Source organism: Symphalangus syndactylus, chromosome 11, assembly GCF_028878055.3.
Source record: "Symphalangus syndactylus isolate Jambi chromosome 11, NHGRI_mSymSyn1-v2.1_pri, whole genome shotgun sequence".
Classification (NCBI taxonomy): Eukaryota; Metazoa; Chordata; class Mammalia; order Primates; family Hylobatidae; genus Symphalangus; species Symphalangus syndactylus.
Window position 1 is genome coordinate 61,715,288 of NC_072433.2, and position 20,448 is coordinate 61,735,735.

The following is a 20,448-nucleotide window of genomic DNA, read 5'->3' on the forward strand; positions in this document are numbered from 1 at the left end:
CAAATGTTCATAGGAATATTATTCATAATAGGCAAAAGGTGAAAACAATTCAAATGACTGATGAATGCATAATTAAAATGCAGTAGGCCAGGCGGTGGCTTATACCTGTAATGCCAGCACTTTGAGAGGCCGAGGCGGGCGGATCACTTGAGGCCAGGCTGGCCTCGAACTCCTGGCGACAACATGGTGAAACTCCATCTCTACTAAAAATACAAAAATTAGCCAGGTGTGATGGCATGTGCCTGAAATCCCAGCTACTCAGGAGGCTGAAGCAGAAGAATCGCTTGAACCCGGGAGGCAGAGGTTGCAGTGAGCCGAGGTCACACCATTGCACTCCAGCCTGGGCAACAGAGCGAGATTCCATCTCAAAAAAGAAAATAAGGCAGTAGATTCATACAATGAAATATTATTTGGCAACAAAAAGGAATGAAGTGCTGATATATGCTACAACATGGACGAACCTTAAAAAATATGCTATGTGAAAAGAGCCAGACACAAAAGACAACATACTACGTGATTTCATTTATATCAGTGAATAGGACAATCGATCCATAAAGAGAGAAGTAGATTAGTGGTTGCCAGGGGCTGGGAAGGGAGCTTGGGGAGAGGGGGAGTGACTATTAATAGTTACAGGGTTTCTTCTTTGGGGTGACAAAAATGTCCTAAAATTGATTGTGCTGATGGTTGCACAACTCTGTGAATACACTAAAAGCCACTGAATTATACTTTTTTAATGGGTGTATGGGCCGGGCGCGGTAGCTCACACCTGTAATCCCAGCACTTTGGGACGCCGAGGTAGGTGGATCACTTGAGCCCAGGAGCTGTAGACCAGTCTGGGCAACATGGCGAAACCCCGTCTCTGTTAAAAATTAGCCAGGTGTGGTGGTGGATGCCTGTAGTCCCAGCTACTTGGGAGGCTGAGGCAGGAGACTCGCTTGAACTTGGGAGCCGGAGGTTGCAGTGAGCTGAGATCGTACCACTGCACTCCAGCCTGGGTGACAGAGCGAGACTCAGTCTCAAAAAAAAAAAAAAAAAATGAGTGTGTGAATTATATCAGCAATTATAACAGCAATAAAGCTGTCACAAAAGAAAAAAAAAGACTCATAGTGTTTCCAGCTCACCACGGTGATAGAGCCCCAGGTCTTACAGTCACAGTCTTGTGGCTGTTTCCAACTGCAACAAGACAGGTATAATCCTCCCATCGGCTCAGGGTGGGGCTGAAGAGCTGCACTGGCCGCAGGCACCATAGGAAGGATCTCGTTTCCAAAGTGTTAACTGCCCAAATTCCCTGTGCACAGTGGGCTTGGGTTGTGTGTTTCACCTCCTTGGCTCAGAGGTCCTGGGCCTACTGGGTATGAGAAATGCCCAACACAGAGCCATCTGGATGGCCCACCTGTAGCTACCGAAAGACTTAAGAAAGTGATGAGACACCACTCTTCCTGTATTTATTTAATTTAATTAATTTATTTGTGTATTTGTTTTGAGACAGAGTCTTGCTCTGTCACCCGGGCTGGAGTGTGGTGGCACGATCTCAGTTCACTGCAGCCTCCGCCTCCCAGGTTCAAGCAATTCTCCTGCCTCAGCCTTCCAAGTAGCGGGGTTACAGGCACCCGCCACAAAGCCCAGCTAATTTTTGGTATTTTTAGTAGAGACGGGTTTTACCATGTTGGCCAGGCTGGTCTCGAACTCCTGCCTCAGGTGATCTACCTGCCTCGGCCTCCCAAAGTGCTGGGGATTACAGGCATGAGCCACCACACTCGGCCCCCACTCTTCTTTTAGATAGCATGTTCCTCTAGCATGTTGGCATGTACCTGTGCAAAGCCAACCCCAGGATGAGAGTGGGACACATCAGAACTTCGAGTTTTCATTCACCTGTATATTTGCACAGGAAAAGATCTGAAAAGATGCATTCCAAACTGGTACTTTCTTCTTCTTCTTCCTCTTCTTCTTCCTCTTGTTCTTCCTCTTCTTCTTCCTCTTCTTCTTCTTCCTCTTCTTTCTTCTTCTTCTTCTTCTTTCTTCCTCTTCTTCCTCTTCTTCTCTTTTTCTTCTTCTTCTTCTTCTTCTTCTTCTTCTTCTTCTTCTTCTTCTTCTTCTTCTTCTTTTTTTTTTAATTTGGAGTTTCATTCTTGTTGCCCAGGCTGGAGTGCAGTGGCGCGGTTTTGGCTCACTGCAACCTCCACCTCCAGGATTCAAGCAATTCTCCCACCTCAACCTCCCAAGTAGCTGAGATTACAGGTGTCTGCCACTACACCCAGCTAGTTTTTGTATTGTAGTAGAGATGGGGTTTCACCATGTTGGTCAGGCTGGTCTCGAACTCCTGACCTCAAGTGATCTGCCTGCCTCAGCTTCCCAAAGTGCTGGGATTACAGGTGTGAGCCACCGTGCCCGGCTTTTTTTCTTTTTCTTTTCTTTTTTTTTTTTTTTTTTTTTTTTGAGATTATCTGGCTCTGTCACCCCGGCTGGAGGTCAGTGGCATGATCTTGGGTCACTGTACCCTCCGCCTCCTGGATTCAAGCGATTCTCCTGCCTCAGCCTCCCGAGAAGCTGGAACTACAGGAGGGCGCCACCATGCCCAGCTAATTTTTGTATTTTTAGTAGAGATGGGGTTTTGCCACGTTGGCCAGTCTGGTCTTGAACTCCTGACCTCAGTGACCCCAGGTGATCCGCCCGCCTCAGCTTCCCAAAGTATTGGGATCACAGGCATGAGCCACTGTGCCCAGCCCAAACTGGTACTCTTCACAATGGTTACTTCTGAGCTGTGGGATTCGGTTGTGAAGGAAGGCTGTGGTGAGGGAGAGAATTTCCCTGTTAACTTGATGCCTGTGATTTGACTTTTTTTCTTTTTTCTATCTTATTCTTTTGATTTGACATTTTAAAAAATGTACAACGAGCATGCATTACATTACCATTTTTTTTCTTTTTTTTCGAGACAGAGTCTCACTCTGTCACCCAGGCTGGAGTGCAGTGGCACAGTCTCAGCTCACTGCAACCTCTGCCTCCCGGGTTCAAGCAATACTCCTGCCTTAGCCTTCCGAGTAGCTGGGACTACAAGGTGCCTGCCACCACACCCGGCTAATTTTTGTATTTTTAGTAGAGACAGGGTTTCACCTTGTTGGTCAGCCTGGTCTCGAACTCCTGACCTCAGGTGATCCACCTGCCTCAGCCTTCCAAAGTGCTGGGACTATAGGCGTGAGCCACTGTGCCTGGCCTATATTACAAATTTTAAAAAGACAAAACCCAGGTCCCTTACCAAAGTATTGACAGAGTTCAACTGGGTGGAGACATGAAAAGATATTTTTTTTCTTATTTGTGCTTTTCCTTTCTTCGCTTGAGTTTCAACAAGGAAAATGGGTTACTTTTGCAAAAGTTATTTTTAAATGTCACATAGAAAAATAAAAAATAAAAACCAAACATAGCCCAGCTGCTCTGGCGCCTGTGGCCTCCGCACCCTTGCCTGGCTGTGGCTGGGCTTTGCATGGGCTTTGCATATGAGCTGCCCTGGCGGCATCACCCTTGAAGGCATGAATCACCAGAGACGCCTCGTCAGCAGGACTGTAGGAGGCCAGCAGGGCGACGGGGCCAGGGAAATGCAGGGTGGAGCAGAGGAACTGGCGGCCTTGCCTCCAACACTGGATTTTATTTTATTTTATTTTTTAAACGGAGTCTTGCTTTATGCCCAGGCTGGAGTGCAGTGGCGTGATCTCTGCTCACCGCAACCTCTGCCTCCTGGGTTCAAGTGATTCTCCTGCCTCAGGCTCCTGAGTAGCTGGGATTACAGGAGCGTGCCACCACGCCCAGCTAATTTTTGTATTTTTAGTGGAAACAGTTTCACCATGTTGACCAGGCTGGTCTCGAACTCCTGACCTCAGGTGATCTGCCCGCCTTGGCCTCCCAAAGTGCTGGGATTATAGCCATAAGCCACTGTGCCTGGCTCTGCCACTGGATTTTTATTCTGTTAGAGAAGCAACTCCAGCACAAGGGTTTTTTTTGTTTGTTTTTGTTTTTTTTTTTTTTGAGATGGAGTCTTGCTGTCACCCAAGCTGGAGTGCAGTGGCGCTCACTGCAAGCTCCACCTCCCAGGTTCACGCCATTCTCCTGCCTCAGCATCCCAAGTAGCTGGGACTACAAGCGCCCACCACCACGCCTGGCTAATTTTTTGTATTTTTAGTAGAGACAGGGCTTCACCATGTTAGCCAGGATGGTCTCAATCTCCTGACCTCGTGATCTGCCCACCTCGGCCTCCCAAAGTGCTGGGATTACAGGTGTGAGCCACCGCGCCCGGCCCAGCACAAGGGTTCTAAGCAACTCCAGAAACAGCTCTCATCCCCCTTCCCGAGCCTGCAAGGCCTGCTTTTTGCCTGATGAGGCCTAGTAGGTGCAGGACAGGTGTTGACTTGCATTAAATGATCAGAGACAGAGTTAGGGGACGTGATGCTGTTGGTAGATGGACTAACTGCCGGAAGACGCTTTGAGCAATTGTAGGGGAATTTACCTAAAGAGGACGCTGCTTCCTTCTTGTGGCCACAGAGGGCAAGTCACAAGTCACAAAATAACTTTTGCTAAAGTAACGGGTGTTTCTTGCTGAAACTCAAGTCCAGACAAAAGTTCTCTGAGCCCTTATGTTGGGCAGCTCCAGCCGAAAGCATCTGTCTCTGACTCTTAAGTTCACGTGGCAAGGTGGAATGGACTTAACCAAGAATGCAAAAAACATTTGCAGAATGAATGAGTTTAATCCTCACAGCAAATCCTGTGGGGTAGATATGATCATTATCACTCCATTATAGGGATGAGCAACTGAGGCCCAGAGAGAAGCGACTTTTCCAAGATCACACAGCTCATGGGAGTTCAGACTGTGTCATTCCCCATGGGTTTACCCACTTGATTAGTTTCTTATTGCTGCTGTAACAAATTAACACAAATGTAGTGGCTTAAAGCAACACAAATTTATAGTGGTATTGTTATGGAAGTCTGAAACGCTAACATCAAGGTGTCAGACACCTTGTGTTCCCTTTTTGGTGCCTCTAGGGGAGAATCAATTTCCTTACCTTTTCCAGCCTCTAGAGACTATCGACATTCTGTGGCTTGTGGCTACATCACTGGGACCTCTGGTTTCACCCTCATACCTCCTTGAATTCCTGCCTCTTTCTTTTTCTTTTCTGAGATGGAATCTCGCTCTGTCGCTCAGGTTGGAGTGCGGTTGCGTGATCTCAGCTCACTGCAACCTCCGCCTCCTGGGTTCAGGTGCTTCTCCTGCCTCAGCCTCCCGAATAGCTGGGATTACAGGCACATGCCACCATGCCCGGCTAATTTTTTGTATTTTTAGTAGGGACGAGGTTTCACCATGTTGGCCAGGCTGGTCTCGAACTCCTGACCTCCAGCAATTTGCCCACCTCAACCTCCCAAAGTGCTGGGATTACAGGCATGAGCCATCGCGCCTGGCTACCTGTTTCTTTCTTATAAGGACCCTTGTGATTACATTGGGACCACCTGGATAAGCCAGGCTCCTCTCCCCATCAGAAGATCCTTAATCACAACTGCAAAAGTCCCTTTTGCCACGGAAGGTAACATATTTACACGTTGAAGTGTGGGCATCTTTAGGGGGTCATTATACAGACTACCACACCCACTTACCCAACTGTCTTTACAACCTTGGATTTTTGTTTGCCATTTTCCTTAAACGTGCAAGGAAATAGACAACCCTATGTGATGGTGAAATTAGGAAAATGCAGACTGAAAAGATGGGAAACTCCTGAAAGAGAAGGAAGGGGGAATAGAACTTGGGGACATCAAAGGAGACTTGAATTTTATCTAGAGTGTTAATTTTAATTTTAATTTAAACAATTTGAGGCCAGGAGCGGTGGCTCACGTCTGTAATCCCAGCCCTTTGGGAGGCCGAGAGGGGGGCGGATCACCTGAGGTCAGGAGTTCGAGACCAGCCTGACCAATATGATGAAACCCCGTCTCTACTAAAAATGCAAAAATTAGCCGGGCGTTGGTGGCATGCGACTGTAATCCCAGCTACTTGGGAGGCTGAGACAGGAGAATCGCTTGAACCTGGAAGGTAGAGGTTGCAGTGAGCCGAGATTGCACCATTGCACTCCAGCCTGGGCAACAGGAGCGAAACTCAGTCTCAAAAAAAAAAAAAAAAAATTGAAGCGAGTATGCAAAATGTTAGTAATAATTCGAGATGATGGGAAATGGAATTTTGCTAGGTTGTACTCTATATTTATTGCTTTTTTTTTTCTAAAAGCACTAAAATCCTCTGCACGTACGAACAAAGTTCTTGGGAGGCTGTGCAATGCCGGCTGGCTAGGGCACCCGAGGCTAGTTACTTAGCATCTCTATTTTCCTCCTCTGTAAAATGGGTCACACAGCTTATGAAAGCTTAATAGTTTGTGATATGTTAGGAGCCCACAGATGCAAAGAATCTGTAACAACGTTCAATGGTTTTCCTCCCCGAACCCTTGATTCCTACATCGCGAGGGCATAGGGCTAGGGCATGAGGCCACGCAGGGCTACAGAGGAGCCTTGAACTGGACAGAGCGTCCGCACCTTGGGGACCCAACGTACAAACTGGGGCTCCACGCAAGATCCCGGCCCACCGGGAAGCGGCAGCGCGGGAGCGCCCCTACGTGGCTGTAGGCAGGATCACGCCCAAGGAAAACTCAAAATCAAATCCAAACATACATGTGAGGATTTAATATTAAAAATATTAATGTTTGATATTTACTCACTCTTCATTTTAATAGTGCGTTCCCAGTGTGTTTACTGCTGCTGATCGCGAGAGCACTGTGATTCCAAGGCTCCCTGAGCAACGCAGGAGACATCGGTTCCATATTGAGCATGCGCAAACTTTGAGGGCGGGGGCGCCTGCGTCATTACACTAATATATTTGCATAGCAGTCCCTGCAAACGGGAGGTAGCGTGGCCGAGTGGTCTAAGGCGCTGGATTTAGGCTCCAGTCATTTCGATGGCGTGGGTTCGAATCCCACCGCTGCCACAGCCCAGAGGGTCTCACTTTTTTCCATCTGTTTATGTAGCCCTTTCCCAACTTCTCTTTCTTTTTTCTCCTTCTTGATGTCTTTCTTTTTTAAAGCTTTAGATTACTTATAATGGATTTTTTTAATGGAAGGGGAAGGGAAGAGAAAATGCAGAAACTGCAGTGCAGGCTCTTTCCCTGTCTAGCCCAATACACAAACCTCTCTTTCACCTACCCATTCAGCTCCCTCAAAACAAAACAAAAAAACAAAACACGTCTCCCCATTTCCAGGGGAAACCGTCTGAGCTAGCTTGAAAAGTTCCCAACAGCCTGTCTGGGTCTTCCCGGGGTTAGTTGGGGGTGGTTGTAATCATGGCCTGAGTTAGGGAGGGGGGTCCCTTTCTGGCCTGCTCCGTGTACTTTAGAGGGTTCCAGGGACCCCATAAACCTCTGTTGTCAGGTGACCCTGGAGTAGTAGGGGTCTGGCCCTACGTGAGGGTGCCAACCTTGAGGTCTCTGCTTCATTGATTCACCTCTTACTTGGTTTTCAGGCTTGATTTAGGGGCCTTCATTTATAAACAGTTGTTGAACTGTTTATAAATGATATATGTGGATGTGGAAAACAGGTGTGGTTTCATAGAGACCAAGAAGAGCGGATCAAGAAGGAGGGGGCGGTCAACTATGTTGAACACAGCTAAGAGGATTGGCAAAATAAAGACGGAAAAATATCTATTAAGATTTATGGACAAGATCATTGATGATCTTAAAGCCATTTTGGAATGGGTTGAGGAGAAGAAATGGAAATATAAGTATGGTCAATTCATCACAAAATTTGATTTTGAAAAGGAGGAGCAAAAGGAACAGTTGTGGGAGGGGAAATGGGGGAATCAAAGGAGGATTTTTTTATTTTAAAGATGGGGTCTCGCCCTGTTGCCCAGGCTGGAGTGTAGTGGTGCAGTCATAGCTTACTGCAGACTCAAACTCCTAGACTCAAGTGATTCTCCTGCCTCAGCCTCCTGGGTGCCACCACATCTGGCTAATTAAAAAAATTTTTTTTTATGTAGCGGCAGGGTTCTCACCAAATCGCCCAGGGTGGTTTTGAACTCCCGACCTCAAGCAATCCTCCAGCCTTAGCCTCCCAAAATGTTGGGATTACAGGTGTGAGCCACTTCACCCTGCTGGGAAGATATTTTCAAGATGAGAGAGACTTGAGGATGTTTTAGATGCCTGGCATTGGGTTTACAATTGGGAATAGCTTCAGCACCCATAATGGAAAGCTTATGAGTTTGTCTTGATAATTCCCTTCAGATCGACTATGTCACCTTGGGCTGCCCACTGTGACAATTCTGTTTTCTGCATTTGCGATGCTTCTCCTTAGCGTCTCCAAGTAAGCTGGAACCTCCTATTTGCCATTTTAGAACCTCATGGAGGCTAGTGGTCTGGGCAGTCTCAAAAATTCTTACAGTGATTCAGTTTTCCTGTTGGGTGGGGATGCCACCTCCTTTTCCATTGGATAAAGATGCTTGAAAGGAAAAAAGCTTTCTTGACATAGCGATCCATGTTGTCCTCATGCCCAGGGTTTACACATTCTGCTTCCAGAGTGTTAGGAAATAGATGAGTTGGAGAAATCCAGAAAACAAAGAAATTGATTCTTGGCTTTTGGGTTTTCAAAAGTAGGTTTGGCACTAGTTAAAAGATCTAGAAAATAATGTGAGCAGTGTGAGATTGTTTTTCCTGCTTGAAGAACAGATTTCCCAGGATTAGCAGGGAGAAGAAAGAGAGGAAGGAAGTGAGTTTGGATGTAAGCATGTTATCGAGAGGAAAGGAAGCCCCAGGACTGCCAGCTTCAAATGGTGCGAGGTTTGCGGCTCTGAGAGAACGAGACCAATTCCAGAGTTCAACCCCAAGTCTTGGCATGGCCAGGGTGTAGAAGAATAGAAGTTACCACGTGTTGTGTTTAGGCCAGTGGGGGCTTAGGCAGTGCTCCTCCAAATTCCCCCAGCTGTAGAGCAGAAACCCCCACCCTCCTCTGCTCTTTGGAATGAGACAAAGCCCCAGTTTTCGTCATCTATAAAAGGAGAGTAATAAACCCTATTTAAGAGTAGCTGTAAGAATTAAATAAGATCACATAGATGAAAGCTCTTTCACACTGTCAAGCATTAAACAGACATAGGATTATTATTGGTCTTTCAAAAATTATATACACACATACAATTCAGCCTAGCAGAGAGGAGCATACTTTTTTTTTAGCTCCTTCCCAAACTGCCCACCTTGTTCAGCAGAGTGGGACACACACTGCGGTGGCCATGTTGGTTCTGATGAGCCCATTCAATCCCATCCACCTCAGGCTTGTGATGCTTTTCTTCACTGCCAGTCCTACGTGTGCATATTATGATCTATACATGGTTGTATTTACACACTGATGTCTTGGTACTTACAACTGATAACTGATACCAAGATGATAGGGGGCGAAGTTTCTGTGGAAAGCAGGGCTAGATAAAGAAGTTTTGTGACCTTAAACTTTAAAGATTATGGTGATCACCACTACCTCTAATTAATAAATGGAAATAGTACTAAATCATAAAATATAACCAACTAAACTCTATTTTTCCCATTATAGATTTATTGGTACTTCATCGAGACATCCAATTATTTTAAGAGTTCTTTTTTTTTTTTTTAATTTTTGATGCTCTTTCTGGTACTAAATAAAACCTGTGCTTACTATGCTGTCATCCTCAGACAGGAACCCAAAAAGGCCAAGTCGGGCTCGGCAGAAGCTTGAGTCTCAGTTTTTCCCCAATCCCTGGCTGTCAACATACAGATCTGTGTGAATGAACGCCACCCAAGCCTGCGTTAGCCCGTAGCGACGCGGCAGCCTGGCTCCGGGGAGAACCTACCCAGGAGGCGGAGCTGGAAAGGGGTGAAGCCAGAGAGGGAGGGGGCAGGGCCAGGACCCAATTACACGCGAGAAGGGCGGGACTGGGTCCAGAGGGAGGAGCAAGGACAGACCCAAAAGGAGAAGCCAAGGGGTGGGCTCAAGCGCGCGGGGAGGACCAGAAAGGGGGCGAAACCAGAATGGGGGAGAATCTGAGGGTGGGCCGGGACTGGGCAGGGACTAGGAGAAGGTCCAGAAGTCGGAGAAAGCTGTGAGCCTTGGCCCATAACAGTAACCAGGGGAGGCCGGAGGGAGGAAAAAAGGGGCAGGGCCGGGGCCTGGAGGGAGGGTCATGGACGTAGGCAAGATTCAGGGGGCGGGCAGGGGCGTGACCAGGACTCAGAAGGCGTGCCCAAACTTGGAAGGGCGGGAAGGGACGTGGCTATTACATGAAGGCGGGGTTAGGCCTGGAGAGCGGCTCAGGACTAGGCCCAGAAGTCAGGGGGCGGGGAAGAGGCGTGCTCAAGCCGTGGAGCAGAGGCGGGGTTATAAAATGGGGGCGGGGCTAGGTCTGGAGGTCTGCTCAGGGGCTAGGCCAGGAAATCAGTGAGCGGGTAAGAAGGCGTGCCCAATTTGAAGGGCGGGTCAAGGGCGTGGCCAAAACATGGAAAGGGACTCGGGGCTAGGCGTCGGGGCCGACCAGGGGCGTGGCCAGGATTCAGGGGGCGGGGCAGGAGCGTGCCCACTTCGGGGGGAGGGGCGGGACAGGACAGCGCCGGGGCCAAACCACAAGAAGGGCGCAAGGCAAAGTCTGGGAGTAGTCAGGGGCGTGGCCAGAGCTCGGGGGGTCGGGGCTAGGTCTGGAGGGCGGCTCAGGGGCGTGACCAGGATTTAAGGGGCGGAGCCGAGGCGTGCTCAAACCCAGAAGGCTGGGCAGGAGTTGGGGTATAAGCCCAGGGAGCCGGGCGTGGGCGAGGGTGCAGCAGGGCCGACCCTGGCGGGCGGCAGACGGTCACAGGCCCTCCACGGCGGCGTGCAGAGGCTGCAGGCCTAGGAAGTGCAGGGCCAGGGCGAGCAAGCCGAGGAACAGCAGCAGCCCGAGCAACAGCCGCAGGAGGGTCCGCGCTGTGGAGCCGCGGGGCCGCCGGGTCGTGGACTGCACGTATAGCTCCACGGCGTCGGCGAACCTAAACTTGTCCGGCGCGTAGCCGAGCTGGGCGCGGGCCTTGGCTATCTGGAAGGTGTGCGTCGCGGCCACGCTGCGCACCTGCGGGGACAGGCGGGGCATCCGAGGGCGGGGCTCGTGGGAGGAGGGCATCCTCTACCTCGTTGTTTACGGAAAGGGAAAAGAGACGGCAGGGATTTCCCCTCCATTACACAGCAATTTAAAAGGACCCGAGTGCAGCGTCTTGTTCCTGCGATACCCTCATTAGAGAGGTCTTCCTTTCTTCCTTACATGTTCATTTTTATTGGAGGGTGCCGCCTCTGCGTCGCCCCCTCCAGCCCCACTGAATTCGCACCCTGTTTAACTCTTTGGTCCCTAAGAAGCAAAGGTCTCACCCCTACACTCATCTTCCCGGCCTAGCACGGCGCTGGGACTCAGGAGGCCCTTGGTACATTCTTAGGCATCCGCTAGGAGAAGGTGAACGCCTGCCAGAAACATCTGCAGGAAACGACCTTGGCTTCCTGCTCCCAACCCCAGACCAACTGTGGCCAGGCGGGCCCCAGTCACAGCCTTCATGCCCTCGGTTATTAACTAAGCTTCCCTAAGAGAGGAATTCGATTATGCAGAACTGAATGCTCTCCAGGGTCTAAGCTGTGTTTCCCCTGCTGCCAGATAGCTTGGGTCCCACTGGTTTCAAGGGTAGTAATGATAGCTATCAGTTAAGGAACACACACCCTGCACTTGGCCTGGACTAAATCCTTTCTATGCCCTACCTCATTTAATCCGCTAAGGTGGTACTAGCACTATCTGTTCTGTGCATACTTGGAAAAAGGTCAGAGAGGTTGAGTGACTTGCCTGGGGTCACACAGGGGAGCCAGGTTCTAGCCTAATTTCTTCCCTGCTGTGCTGGCACCTGGAGATGCTCTCCCACCTGACTCATTTCTTCCTCTCTTGTTCCTCAGCCGGACCCTGGGGAAGAATCCCCCAGCTGCTTGCTGGATTCTCCCAGGGCACTGAAACAGCCCCTGGGGTCAAACCTGTGGTCTTGGATGCTTAATGGGGGGTGAGGAGAGAGGCCAGTATTTGTCCCTTTTTATCCCAGTCAGTAAGTGCAGGGCTTTGGGGAGCACAGGAGTTGAGTTATGCTAGATAAGCAGGGTCCCTAATACACCTAGATGTCTCTAGATGTAACCTCCTCTGGGAAGCTTTCTCTGACTGCCTCAGAGTTGGCCTAGGCGCCTCTTCTGTGTGCACTGGAGTTTCTCGCGATTTTCCCAAGAATGGCTCTAATTACAGTGTTGAGTTGCCTGGTTAGTGGGCTGTCTTCCCCTTTGGACTAGGAGCTCACTGAGGGCAAGGACTATGTCTTCTTGCCTCCATTGCTCAGCACAGTGCCTGGTAACATTTATGTTAAATGTAAAAGGCTATAAAGTCAAACTGGAGGGTTGGTTGGTGTGTCACAGATTGACCAGCAGAGGGTACCCGAGCCACAGCCAAGAAACTTCCACAGTTAAGGACACCGCCCCTGAGCTGAACAAGGAAATCCCCAAGTTAAACAAGAGGGAGAGCAGCCAAGTCCCTGCCTGACCACAATTCAGCTACACCCTGGCAGCTATTTTATGTGGATGTGATTCCTGATGCATTTTCACAAGCTAATGGTTAAGCTTGAAATCACTGAGGTCTGGGTTCAAATCCCAACTCTACCATTTAAGTGAATGATCACAGGCAGGTTATTTCACTGTGTGTCTCATTTCTTCCTCTCTAAATGGCGAGGACAATGGCGTCTACAACTCAGTTAAATGAGATAAAGCACAGTGCCTGGCATATTGTCACAACTCAAGAGATTGTCAGTATCATCTTATTCTCTCCTCCACTGATCCGGATGGCTCAAAGGAGAAGCCATAGGTGACTACTTCTTTCTGTGGCCCATTCTCCACTCTTCCCCTCTGACTCCCCTTGTTAAAGAGCACTGAACATGGAGTCTGAAGCCAATTCCAGTATGGTGTGGCCTTGGACAAATCAATAATTTTCCTAGTGCTCAATTTTTCATCATAAAATGGAGATCATGATTTTTTTTTACCTTTTTAACTTAGCAGGGCATCAGAGACAATAAAACGAGTGGACTGGAAGGAATTTTTTTTTTTTTTTTTTTTTTTTTTTTAGATGGAGTCTTGTTCTGTCACCCAGGCTGGAGTGCAATGGTGTGGTCTCAGCTCACTGCAACCTCCACCTTCCAGGTTCAAGCGACTCTCCTGCCTCAGCCTCCTGAGTAGCTGGGACTAAAGGTATGTGCCACCACGCCCAGCTAATTTTTGTATTTTTAGTAGAGACAGGGTTTCACTATGTTGGCCAGGCTGGTCTCAAACTCCTGACCTCAGGTGATCCACCCCCTCAGCCTCCCAAAGTGCTGGGAAGAAGTGTCAGCCACCGTGCCCGACTGGACTGGAAGGATTTTTTCAAATAACCTCAAATACCACCAATTACTTTGCTATTTACAATCTGCGATGAAAACATCCTCTATTTTAACTAAGCAAATATAAACCTGCATCATCATTATTATGAGAATAGTATTTTGAGGCAGGCATGGTGGCGCATGCCTGTAATCTCAGCTATTTAGAAGGCTGAGGGGGGAGAATCTCTTTTTTTTTTTTTTTTTTTTAGGGGCAGGGTCTCCATCTGTTGCCTAGGCTGGAGTACAGTGGTGCAATCTGCAGCCTTGAACTCCTGGGCTTGAGTAATCCCCCACCTGAGCTGGGACCAAAGGCATGCACCACCTTGCCTGGCTAATTTTAAAATTTTTTGTAGAGATGAGGTCTTGCTATGTTGCCCAGGCTGGTCTCAAACTCCTGGCCTCAAGTGATCCTCCTGTCTCAGCCTCCCAAAGCACTGGGATTATAGGTGCGAGCCACCACACCTGGCCAAGAGCATCTCTTGAGCTCAGGAGTTTGAAACCAGCCTGGACAACATAGTGAGACCCTGTTTCATAAAAATAATTATATTCTGTATACAGTAGGTACTTAATATATACTCATTATCCAGCAAGCATGAACTATGAGCCTAGGACCACCAGGCTGGTGTGTGTGTGTGTGTGTGTGTGTGTGTGTGTGTGTTGAGAGTTGGTGGGATTGGTAGCATTCAAAGAAGTGAATGGCCTGAAACTTGCCTTTGGGAACCTCCAGTCTGGCTGGAAAGACAAGATGCTTATGAATGAAGAAACAGGGATGATGGATGGGCTTGGAGCTGTCACATTTCAGACCCAGAAAGCTCAGCCTCAGCAAAAGCCCAGAGGTTGGGGTGATCATAACAGAGCTATCACCAGCTTTGGGCCCACATGGAAAGTTCTGAGACTTCAGACAAGCATCTGTCATCATGGTGTCAAAGGGGTAAGGAGTGGCAGCAGTGGGGATGGTGGGGAGAGGTAGGAAGGGAGGGATGGGGAGCAGGGCCTAGGCTCCCATAACAGCAGCCCACTTACCTCACTCCGAGTGAGCAGCGGTGGGAGGCTGCAGATGGGTCTCAGGGCCAGATGCAGGCGCTCCATCACTGCCGCTGCAGGGAAGGAGGGGGCCAGTGACCAGGGGCCTCACATTATGCAAACTCCAGGGAGGTCCTTGGGGACAAATCAATGGGGGGCACCATTTGCTTTGCTAGAGGTCACTTTGCAGAAGTCACTGGATTCCTTTAAATCAGCAGCCCGTGCTGGGGTGCCTTGTTTAGCTGTGAAATATGTCACAGGTAATTTGTTTTTAATATTAAATGACCAGGCTGGGTGCAGTGGCTCACGCTTGCAATCCCAGCACTTTGGGAGGCTGAGGCGGGCGGATTGCCTGAGATCAGGGGTTCGAGACCAGGCTGGTCAACATGGTGAAACCCCATCTCTACTAAAAATACAAAAATTAGCCAGGCGTGGTGGCACGTGCCTGTAATCCCAGCTACTGGGGAGGCTGAGGCAGGAGAATCGCTTGTACCCAGGAGGCAGAGATTGCAGTGAGCCAAGACTGCACCACTGCACTCCAGCCTGGGCAACAGAATGAGACTCTGTCAAAAAAAAAAAAAAAAAAAAAAAAAAAGGCCGGGCGTGGTGGCTCACGCCTGTAATCCCAGCTCTCAGGGAGGCAAGAGGCAGGAGGATAGCTTAAGCCCAGGAGTTCGAGACCTGCCTGGGCAATATAGCAAGACGCCGTTCTCCAGAAAAAGGAAAAAAAAGTTAAAGGACTGAAGTTTTTAAATAAATCTGAACAGATTCAAAGTTATCCATATAATAATCTCTCTCTCACTTCTACTCCAGTGCTCTCTGGAGTAGGAGAGAAAGAGGTTGGAGTAACAGTTCTCAAACTGGGCTGCATGTGGGACTAATTTAAAAATAATACTGGTGAGAACCAGGTGTGGTGGCTCATGCCTGTAATCCCAGCATAAGAGACTGAGGAGGGAGGATCTCTTGAAGCCAGGAGTTCAAGACCAGCCTAGACAACAAAATGAGACACCCTCATCTCTAAAAAATTTTTAAAAATAGCCAGGCATGGAGGTGCATGCCTGTTACCTCCACTACTCTGGAGGCTGAAGTGGGAGGATCGCTTCAGGCCAGGAGTTCGATACCAGCTGGGGTAACATAGAAGACCCCATCTCTACTAAAGTATAAAAATTAGCTGGGCCTGGTGGTAGGAGCCTGTAGTCCTAGAGGCTTGAGAGGCTGAGGCAGAGAATTGCTTGAGCCCAGGAGGTTGAGTCTGCAGTGAGTTATGATCATGCCACTGCACTCTAGCCTGGGCAGCAGTGCAAGACCCTAACTCTAAAAAAAAAAAAAATACTGATGCTTCCCTTCCACTTCCTCCCTGCTAATCCCAATTTAATTGGTCAGTGGTGTGGCTGAGACATTTCTCTATTTTAAAAGCTCCCAGGTGACTGTGAAGTGCAGCCCTGGTTGAGAAGCACTGAATTACTGTTAGCCCACTGGGAACTGGGAACGCATTTACAATCCTCTCCAAGTGCCACCGGCCGTGGCTCAGGGCCAGGAGTCCCAATCACTGTGGCAATGCTGTGCATGAGAAGTTGCCCTGCATGTGTTCCCTGGTGAACAGAAATTTGCAAATCCCTGCTTTTAATGGCAAGCCACTCGATGCATTTAAAACACAAGAGATCCTGCCAAGGAGTCCCTGGAACACAGCTATTTGGGACTGGAGGGCCACCATCCCCTCAGGCTGGTCACTCCATGTCTGAAGCCTGCTCTGCCTTCCAGCTGGGAAGAGGCCATTGGATGGGTGCTGGGGACAGAGGGAAGGGCAGCAGCGAAGACGCATTGTCGGGGGTGGAGGTGGGAGCAGAGACTGACCTTCAGGGACAGGAGGAGAATCTAGGATCAAAATGGAGCCTCCGTTTGTCCTAAAGTAGCCCTAACTTCAGGGTGACCTTGAACAGCCCCAGGGTTCCCTCTCCTCCTGACTGGCATGAGACCTCCCAGCAGCACCATAAAGAGCCCGCCAAGCCCAGTTGTGAATTCCGCCTCTCCCGCTTTCTCACTGTGGCACTTTGAGAAAGTCACTAACCTCTCAGAGCCTCCGGTCACCTCATCTTTACAATGGGCTCATCATAGCTGCCTTGCAGGTGGGACCAGGGTGAGGGAAGTGAGACACCTAGGGTGTGGAATTTAAGGAGGCACTTGCTTCCGGCACCAGGCAAGTACAAACTCAGGCTTGGAGCTGCTGCACGGCCTCCTTAAATTTTGTGACCACAGTGCCTCACTGTCCTCACCCTAGTCCTGGTCCTGCCTGAGTTTCTTTTTCTTTTCTTGTTTTTCTTTTGAGACAGAGTCTCACACTGTCGGCCAGCCTGGAGTGCAGTGGCGGGATCTTGGCTCACTGCAACCTGTGCCTCCTGGGTTACAGTAATTCTCCTGCCTCAGCCTCCTGAGGAGCTGGGAATACAGGTGTGCGCCACCACACCCAGCTGATTTTTGTATTTTTAGTAGAGATGGGGTTTCACTGTGTTGGCCAGCCTGGTCTGGAACTGCTGACCTCAGGTGATCTGCCTGCCTCAGCCTCCCAAAGTGCTAGGATTACAGGCGTGAGCCACCGCGCCTGGCCCCTGAGTTTCAATTAAGGCCATGCAAGGTACACCTGGCACATGGAGGGCTTTACTATGCATACTCCTTTCCTTACCTGTCAGGTAAACCCAGGAAGTAGGCACCTGGATCCAGGGCTGGCTGTACCCCAGCTTCTCAAACTGCAAAGAAACATGACCTGGAGTGAGAACACGTGGTTCAGGGGCTGAAGTGGAAAGGCCACATGCTCCCTCTACCGGGGACCTGCAGAGGTACCTCCTGTCTCCCCTCGAACCCACACCAGGGGGCAGACCCTGCAGCCAACCCCAAGCCTGTGCCAGTCTTGAAATGAAATCTGCACCTTGACCCAGAAAACCCAAGGAGGAATTGAAAACATGTGATAGTTAAAAAAATTTTTTTTTTTTTTTGCAGAGATCAGGGGTCTTGATGTGTTGCTCAGGCTGGTCTCGAACTCCTGGCCTCAGGTGATCCTCCTGCCTCAGCCTCCCAAAGTGCTGGGATTACAGGCATAAGCCATTACACCGGCAGGGTAGCTTTTTAACTTGAGATCATTAACATAATTTAATTATCACCTACATCTGTCTATACCTAGAGACACTCCAAGGCATTTATGTAGAATCTGATTTTTCCAGAATTGACTTTTCTGTTATTAAAGAGAAAAAATAAGCAACAACACAGCATGTGTGTGGAGGGTGGTAGGAGATGCAGCAGAAATGGGCTGGCATGGGATAAGGTGAGCTCTTCACTGGCATAAAAACTTTCCAGGTCAGGAGAAAACCTGTGTCCTTTAGCCTGGGTTTTCTGGTCTACCCCTTCCATGCAAGCCTGGCTGCTAGGAGTCTGGGCTGCTCAGAGAGGATGTCAGAGTTCCCGGACTGCCATGTGGGGAGGCCCCAAAGCCAAACACCTCCCTTGCGCTTTTTTCTCTTCCACATGCCTCCTTCTGAGCCTCAACACGTAACGGGTGGCTCATAAGCAAAACTCCACAGGGCTAGAAGCCAACATAAGTCTGGAAGCATCGAGACCAGCCTGGCCAACATGGTGAAACCCTGTCTCTACTAAAAATGCAAAAATTAGCCGAGCAGGGTGGCGTGCACCTGTAATCCCAGCTACTCAGGAGGCTGAGGCAGGAGAATCACTTGAACCCGGGAGGCAGAGGTTGCAGTGAGCTGAGATGGCACCACTGCACTCCAGCCTGAGTGACAGAGTGAGACTGTCTCAAAAAAAAAAAAACAACAAAAAAACGAAATAAAACAAACGCCTGGAAGCAGGGTGGAAGGGAACTGCAGGTAACTGAGGAGCACATGTCGCCTCTCAAGGGCTCCAGCCAGTTCCAATGTTGCCAGAGCTGTTTTTTTAAAAGATTGATTTTTAGAGATAGGGTCTTGTTCTGTTACCCAGGCTGGAGTGCAGTGGTGCAATCATAGCTCACTGCAGCCTTGAACTCCTGGGCTCGAGAGATCCTCCCGCCTCAGCTGCCCAAGTAGCTGGGACCACAGGTGCGCCAACATCATGCCCGCCTAATTGAATTTTTATTTTTGCAGAGATGGAGGGCCTCGCTTTGTTGCCCAGGTTGGTCTCAAACTCCTGGCCTCAAGCAATCCTCCTGTGTTAGCCTCCCAAAGTGCTGGGATTACAGATGTGAGCCACCTCGCTGGGAAAAGAGTTGGTTGTTAATGTGAAATCTTCTGGCTTTTTGGAAATAGAAAAGCACAAGAAGGGCGCAGTGGCTCACGCCTGTAATCCTAGCACTCTGGGAGGCCGAGGCAGGTGGATCACTTGAGGTCAGGAGTTTGAGACCAGCCTGGCCAACATGGTGAAACCCCATCTCTACTCAAAATATAAAAAATTAGCCGGGCGTGGTGGCGTGTGCCTGTAATCCCAGCTACTCCGGAGGCTGAGGCATGAGAATTGCTTGAACTTGGGAGGTGGAGGTTGCAGTGAGCCGAGATTGTGCCACTGGACTCCAGCCTGGGTGACAAGGTAAAACTCTGTCTCAAAAAATTAATAAAAAGGAAGAGAAGGTCAGGCATCCCAGAATGATCATTCGGGGTGGGTGGGCATCTGGGCACCTACCAGCGGGGCCATCCACTCAAAGAGGTTGACGCTTTCCCCATCGTTGATGTAGTACGCCTGCCCACTCTGAAGGGGACAATGTGGGAGGGGACGGTCAGCCTTCACCCCAGCAGCCTGCCCCACCCTTCCAGATGGCTCCCAGCAGCCGCTCCAACCCTGAGTTCTCTGGAGCAGTCCCAATACCTGAGGACACACCTAAGCTATTCCCTGTGAATTCCAGGACGACCACACTGACTGGCTGTGTGACCTCCATGGAGTTGCTTAACCTCTCTGTACTTCAGTTTCTTCATCTGAGAAATGGGAGGATAATAATGGGATCTCCCTCTTGGACTATTGTGAAGATTAAATGCGACAATATGTGTGGAGGCTTAGCATTTGGCAACTGTTATTCTGGGATCAACAACGCCAACCTCACATGGCCATAGAGAAGAGCTAAAGATGCTCTATAAAGAACTCCGCACCCCACCTACCTGCTTCCCCCCAGTCCCACCAGCCTTCTTAAGTTGGGGGGAAATCTTGTCAGAAATCCCCTAGGGATGGGGCGCTCTGCCTGCAGCCCTGTGGGGAAGGTGGTTGGGGGAGTCAGAGGGGACTCACAGCCACGTAGCCCTTGGCCGCGGTGAGGGCCTCGGACGCCAGCATGTGTGCCTGCACCAGATTGTGTACGTGGACCCAGTTCATCCGTGCCTTGCGGTCCCCAAATCGGAACATGAACAGCCTCTTCTTGATGTAGCCCTGGGGAGAGGGGTGGGTGATAAACACAGGCTTGTGTCCGGAGTGGCTTTACATTCCATCTAGATGCTGATGGCTTCCCAGGTTCTAGCTCCAGGTCAGGCCCCTCTGTTCCAGGCTCATGTATCCAGTGCTCTCTGAATATCAACAACGGGTTGTCTAACAGAAAACTCAAACTCACCAGCTCCTGGAGCAAGTATCTGATCATCTCTCCCACCCCGCTGCTCCCTCCCTTCCCAGTGGACCGGTCAGTTCACTCTACCACTCAGGTTAAAACCCTAAAGCCACCTTTGATTCCCCTTTGTTTTACACGCCATGTCCAACCCACCTGCAAATCCATTGGCTCAACTGTTAAAATCTGTCCAGAATCTGATAGCTTCTCACCACTCTGACAGCCACCCTCCTCTCACCTGGACACCACAGTTGCTTCCTAACTGGTCCTCCTCTGTCCACCCTCAGCCCCTATAGTCTGTTCTCTGCCCAGCCAGGCAGATCTTTCGATTGTTTCCTTTTTTTGAGACAGATTCTTGCTGTGTTATCCAGACTGGAGTGCAGTGGCA

At 49.6% G+C, this 20,448-nt stretch overlaps 1 protein-coding gene and 1 non-coding gene across 4 annotated transcripts in view; one reads left to right on the top strand and one right to left on the bottom strand.

Annotated features, from left to right (window-relative positions):
• The first annotated feature begins 6,921 nt into the window (after window positions 1-6,921).
• TRNAL-UAG (transfer RNA leucine (anticodon UAG)) lies at window positions 6,922-7,003 on the top strand. Its single transcript has one exon. It is a non-coding gene; the product is annotated as a tRNA-Leu (tRNA).
• Window positions 7,004-9,585: 2,582 nt separating this feature from the next.
• The window catches only part of SDR42E2 (short chain dehydrogenase/reductase family 42E, member 2), a 30,923-nt gene continuing 20,060 nt past the window's right edge, over window positions 9,586-20,448 (bottom strand). For all 3 annotated transcript variants that reach the window (XM_055232656.2, XM_063612812.1, XM_063612813.1), the window contains 5 exons: window positions 19,754-19,891; window positions 19,157-19,222; window positions 17,178-17,241; window positions 14,498-14,571; window positions 9,586-11,124 (listed from right to left, as the gene is read on the bottom strand). In XM_055232656.2, coding sequence (XP_055088631.1) covers window positions 10,870-11,124; window positions 14,498-14,571; window positions 17,178-17,241; window positions 19,157-19,222; window positions 19,754-19,891 — 597 coding nt within the window. In that variant the 3' untranslated portion in view covers window positions 9,586-10,869. The remainder of the gene's footprint in view (window positions 11,125-14,497; window positions 14,572-17,177; window positions 17,242-19,156; window positions 19,223-19,753; window positions 19,892-20,448) is intronic.